Genomic DNA, 6,491 nt, shown 5'->3' on the forward strand with positions numbered 1-6,491 from the left:
TATTAATAATATATATTATATTATATTAATAATATATATTATATTATATATATTTTATATTACATTAGGTGAATAAGTTAAATAAATTAATTAAGTAGACAATGAATAAATTTCGAAAAAAACGCTTTTTGATTTTTCTGATCGTTACACATTTAATTGCAAAAATATCAATGATCATTAAAATCATGATATATTTTTTCGGTTATTATCTACCACCTAGCGACATCTTTTAAACAGTTTATGAATTATAAAAGAGAAAAAATGTTTCGTTTTTTACCACGATAAAGTTTTCAGCCTATTTTTATACTTCATCATTTATTTTTTTAAACGTACATCAGACAAATCTGATGCATATTACATCGATCGTAACAATTAATAGTAAGAAGAGATTATGGTTAGACTATATGCCGAGTGCTCTAGAATTTCCTAACCTATTAGCAATTTATTGTCATAAAGCAATTTAATTGGATACAATTCTTTGCCAATAAATAAACGTTTTCGACCAATTGTTGTTTATAGCGATTAGCATTAATAGTCTTGCCAATTTTTAACAATTCGTAATACAGAATACTCTTCAGCATCCTTTAAAATCAGGAAAACATAATTTTTATTAATAAATGCAACAATTAATTCGATGTCTCGTAAATAAATTTGGTATTTGTTTATAAAGTAATCATTTCGATGATTTTAGTCACTCAAATGGCGAACGATTATTCAATTCAAACCAAAGTTATAAATAATTTAATATTAAGGCACCGAATATTAATTGCTGCACTTAATATTAAATGAGGGTTTTCATGATTGATTGTATTTTGCTATATGGGAATCTTATTATAAGTTATCGCAACTTTTACACATTTACTATTAGTTTTTAATATAAAAGGGTTGAGTTTATTCAATAAAATAATTAAACCGTTTATTTATAAAATGACCTAAATTTATTTGTCAGTTGTTCGTTGTTAACTGTAGTAACATGTACCACCTGGAGTTAACTGTCATAAAAAACATTTTATGGAAAGAAAAAATGTTCCTAGGTCAGTTTTAAAATAAACAGCTGAAATAATGAAATAATATAATATAATCTTATCTTATGTCCAAATAGCAATTGAACTCAGCACGCCACCATTCGCGGATGAAAGTTTTGAATTCTGAATAAAAAAATTTAACTTCTTTTTAATGTGCTATTTAGTATTATTTTTATGTGTTATTTAGCACAAAGGATTTATTAATATTTATTAGAATTATGACAGAAATTCAATACCTAAAAATCTTGGAAATGCTTAAGTAGAAAATGAGGTAGCGTGCTGTGCTCGTGACATTTTATATTTACTGTCTTCCTTTCATACGCTCACACATTTTATAGTACTTTGAAAACATGTTTTCGATATAATACAATACAAAAATTGCGACAACTTTGTACAAATCTTGGACAATTCTCATATTGCATGAATTTCATTCCTTTGATATTTTTACATCGGGTTTCATGCTGTTACAATACAATACGGAATGGATTAACCGTTTTTTAAAAGGGTTGACTGAATTTAATTTCAATTTCTGTTCTTTTTCCTATACTATTCTATTACACAACATAATATAATCGATGATTTCGAAATCATTATAATAAATTTTTAATGATCAAAACAATGTTAATCTGTGCTTTTTATTTGAATTGATTAACATGCTTTTTTGCAGTTGCTAGTATCATATCTGGTCTTATATAATGATTATTTTCTTATCAAATTAATAGAAAATATTTTTAATATATTAGATGCACAAATAAATCTTATTATTAAAATAGTATAAAAAATGACAATCAACTTGACAAGATTGCGAAAATAACCTAAAAATAAAATAGTTTAAAAATGTCAGACGAAATATACTTTATTCGTAACTACATCGGTTATGAGTTTTATAAAAAAAAATGCACATCAGTTTGTTCTATTTTTGAGAATAAAATCGTATTGAAAAGTACGTGTGAATTTTTGTTTAGACTATTTAGAAGAAAAGAAAATAATTTTCAGGTTAGGTATCGTAAAGGTAGAGGTACACATAATAAGAATATTTGTTGAACAAATAAAGTTAACTTTCTATTATTTTATAAAATGGTAAAATAACTGAAACCAGTTGTCTATATAAATAATAAAACTCAATTATATATTTATCAAAATTAATTGCTAAAAACAATAACCAGAATTTCATCAGGATTGTTTTACAGTTGTGATAGTACAGATAAATAATCAAAATATGAATCAATAAATATAATAAAGCCATAATTTCCAAATAATTTCCAAAGTTACTGTACTTATATTCTTGAATAATTATCTACTTTGTTTAATCTTACTTTTCTTTATTTATATCTTTCTATTCGCTTTACCGAGCAATAAATTCAATAGGATTCTCTTAATTAAGTACCTTCTTCGAGGAACCGTAAAAAATGTTTATAATTAAATGATTCCTTTTAAATCTAAAAACAAAAAAAGAAAGATAAAAAAACAAAATGAGATAGAAAATAAAAAGAAATGGGTAAAGAAAAGTCAAGAAAAGGATGCTTTCGGTAGGTGTACCGCAGAAATAATATCGAAGGATGTGTAATAAAACTACGGAATCCCTGCTGTGAGAGAATACCGGACGCGGTGAGTACAGGCTATACGAGCCAATTACGGGCGCCTTTCTTCGTGCAGGTGCGAATGTAATGCGTTGGTGCCTCGTTCCTCGATTTATTCGAGATCATCCCTGAGAATAAGTCTTGACGGTGTTCAAGACTCACAATCAGTGAGAGTGATGCACTGTGGCAGAACGTGATTGTTCGGTATTGAAAGATTACGCGAAATGGATAAGAGATTTCACGAGATTACGTTAAGGAAAGTAAAATAGGGGAAAATAACCATTGGATTGATAACCAATCGTCTTGTTTCTGATCGAATTTAACAATAAGGAAAAGTTTATCTCTCTTCAGTTACTCTTTTATTTTATTAAAGAAATATTTTATTTAGACATTTTAACGAAAAGTTTTTCGGTAGGGTACCGAAAATTTTCGAGCGACACGAAAAAGTGAAAGGTTTTTGGGAAAACATATGAACAGGGGATGAACAGCACATGAAACAGGGGAAATTTATAGTTTCATTTTTTTTTGGTTTTACCGAAAAGGTCACCCATCCATTTTACTAATCATGCCCACGTTGCTTGATTTTAATGATCTAACAGGAATTAGTAATTCAACATAATAAAGTCGTTGACTTATATTTATATTAATAATAATTGAACTACCTGTTAAACATGAACTTGTTATATTATTAATAATTGTTTCTTTTCTTTACAGAAGCTTCCGGAGAAATCGGATGGGTTTTGACTTTAGTAATAGTATCCTTAGTCTCGGCAGGAATCGGTGCAGTCGTTATGGTCACACTTCTACATTGTCGCAGGTAATTATAAACAAATTTCTATGACATTATTTTACATTGAAAGAAATAAATGCAAACATTGAAGATTACCAACGTGAACAGATTGTCCTAATATAAGAGTTAATCAATTAAATTGAATAATTGAATTGTACGACGCAACTGTACAGAAATATTCCAAACTTGAACGCACAAAAATCAGTCATACCTGACCGTTAAGTTCGTATTTTTTTGAATGATGCTAAAACACTGAAGAAAAATAATAATATTCCGTGCAAATAGTAAAACACAGAGAGCGAGAAAAAAGAAAAAGAAACAAAGAGAAAGAAAAAGAGTGAGTGAGAGAGGGAAAAGGAATAAGTTTGAAAGAAACGATCATTCGGTTCGATAAAAACGAAAAGCCGCTCAAAGCCGCTCAACTCGAAATCCGGATGTAATGTCTTGCGATCCAATTTCTCGTTCGATCGTCTCAAAAACCACACGGTAAGGAGGAAGAGCAATGGAGCAGTTCGATACGGATCGACGATTCGACGGATTCACGAGGAGTACGATCGTGGTTTTATTCTCGCAACGAGTAGTCGGTAAGCCGTGCGATTCCCTTAAATTACCACCTACCTATCTCTTGAATCCGTTGGAAATCGAAAGAGACGATCGTTTCTCGATTAAGTGTTTCTCTCTCTCTCTCTCTCTCTCTCTCTCTCTCTCTCTCTCTCTCTCTCTCTTTCTTTCTTTCTTTTACTGATTCATTGGTAAGAAAGAGAAAGATTGATTTGAGGAAAAAGGAAGATGGAATATAAACGCGTTAGCCGCTAACTAGATCGAGGCAGGTGAGAATCCACCAGGTGACTGGCAAACGGAAGAAAAAGAAAAATAAGAAAGGAAGAAAAGAAAACTCATAGAAGAGAACAAATCTTTTCATTCGTCGAGCTTAAACTTTTATTTAAGACTAATATATATAGATTTTTCTTTAACGTTTGTTTAAAACAAAAAGAGACTGAAAAATATTTAAATGATTATTGTGTAAGTGGAAATTAATCTTAAAGGTGGATTTAATTGTAATTTTATACTTTAACTACTCGTCTCTCGAGAATTGTTATATTAACTAGGTTATGTATGAGACTCAGTTTTATTTCATATTTTATCCGGTCGGTATAATTGTTTTATGTAATAACTGGTTATTTTATGAATCAATCCTTGGATTATCAAAAACATTTCCCACTTGATTTTTTAATTAATCTGTGATATGTCATCTTTCAAACGCATGCTAGTATGATACGATCTAATAAGTATTTTAAGAATTATGCGACTTTAGTGCCATCTAGTCAAAAAAAAATGGCGGACTACATGTCGGCGGACAATAAAACTCACATAATATGTCAGAATAATAATAGTGTGAAATAAATAAAAATTGATTTACGCATACTAATTGTAATTGAATATTATCATCCAGTGTAACATATAATATTGGGTTGACCAAAAGTTTTGTGCTGATTTATAAATCGTCTATGTTCAATCATAAGTTATTAACTTCATTTTTGGCTGAAGATAATTTATGTAGCTTCCATTGCTTAAAATTCTTAATTTATTTGTTGTTTGTTTCAGAATGAAGAACGCAAATGGCAGAGGTGAGTGATTGGTCAGCAATAATTTTGTTCAATATTATCAAGTCGTTTGAATTCTATTCGAATTTATGCACGAGTCATAACATATTCTAAATGTGTTTACTGACAACCCTCCTACAACAAGATATTCTGAGAAAAAGAGAGAAAGAGAGATAAAACATGATATTAATGTAATGTCATTAAAATTTGCCAAATACCATCCCCCAAATACTTTAAAAATATGAATTTAATATAAAATAGTATAAAAAAACAAAAGATAAAACAACCGATGCACAAGCTTTATCAAACATTGAACAATAATTAGCGCAATTAACTATTAAAAAAGAAAATAATAATATACACACAATGAACTATAATACGTGGCTATAAAAACCCATGTATATAAACTATATTGATCAAATTTACTTTTCCTAAACATTCCAACATTTCAAGGAATAAAATCAAACGAAATTAGAGTTATTGTTATTGTTATAACAACAAAAATTTTATTTTCTTCAATTTATTTCAATTGTCAAACAATTATATTTACAAATATTGAAATATTTATCTTTAAGAGCGTGTACAATTTATTGAATTAAAAAATGATCTGAATAATATATACCATAATATTTTATTCACGTTTGAAATTAAACCTATAGTAGTCAGTTGGAATGATATTAATCATTATACTTCACGTTGAACTAAAAGGGATCGAATTTATTATCACAAGACCAACCCTCACCAATTACAAGGCTTATAATAATACATATGGGGTTATAAAAGCAATGGATCGTATTCAACGAGGTTGGTAGTTCATAGTCCGGAAAACGATTCCCAATTATCCGTAAGCCCTTACCGAATTTCTAGCTCATGTATGATCCTTCTTCACCCTTCACCCCACATATTCATCTTTTCTTATTCCCGTCAGTCTTCATAAATATATATGCCCACCTTTACGATTATTACTTCGAAGCGGCAAATCTCTTTTATGAGAGAAACCTTCCATATCTGGTCGTATCACGTTACATTACAGTTTTTTTTTATATATACCACCCGAGCAAAACTGCCTAGTGAAATATGAAGAGCTTTGAAGATACCTCTAACGTTCCTATTTCTACGTACTATTTTTAGAACATTCGTAAATGCCCGTATTGAAATATGATCGTATTTTATTGATGACGTAAGAGAAAGAGAGAGAGAGAGAGAGAGAGAATTGCGAAATGTGATTTGATCATTGAAATCATATCATTTTTTTGTATTCTTTATTTTTATTATCAACAATATTAGGCTGTTATTTATTGGCTTGGTATGTTAAAAGATTTACGATTTACATTTGTAAAAAATTATATAACACGGTAAGGGGGATTCTTTTATACAGGGTGATTCTTAAAACTAGGGTAAGTTACTGTTATTTATTGAGTTAAAATTTAAACAAACTAAAAAAATAAAAACACTCAAAAATTCTCATCACACAAAAACAAATATGTTTTAA

The 6,491-nt window shown here is 29.1% G+C and overlaps 1 protein-coding gene across 1 annotated transcript in view; it reads left to right on the forward strand.

The window, feature by feature from the left end:
- LOC106788141 overlaps positions 1-6,491 on the forward strand; it is a 149,398-nt gene that overhangs the window by 132,252 nt on the left and 10,655 nt on the right. Inside the window, exons 3-4 of the mRNA XM_014751142.1 lie at positions 3,320-3,422; positions 5,001-5,023. Coding sequence (XP_014606628.1) covers positions 3,320-3,422; positions 5,001-5,023 — 126 coding nt within the window. The remainder of the gene's footprint in view (positions 1-3,319; positions 3,423-5,000; positions 5,024-6,491) is intronic.

This window comes from Polistes canadensis, unplaced genomic scaffold, assembly GCF_001313835.1.
Source record: "Polistes canadensis isolate GaletaPanama2010 unplaced genomic scaffold, ASM131383v1 scaffold_127, whole genome shotgun sequence".
NCBI lineage: Eukaryota > Metazoa > Arthropoda > Insecta > Hymenoptera > Vespidae > Polistes > Polistes canadensis.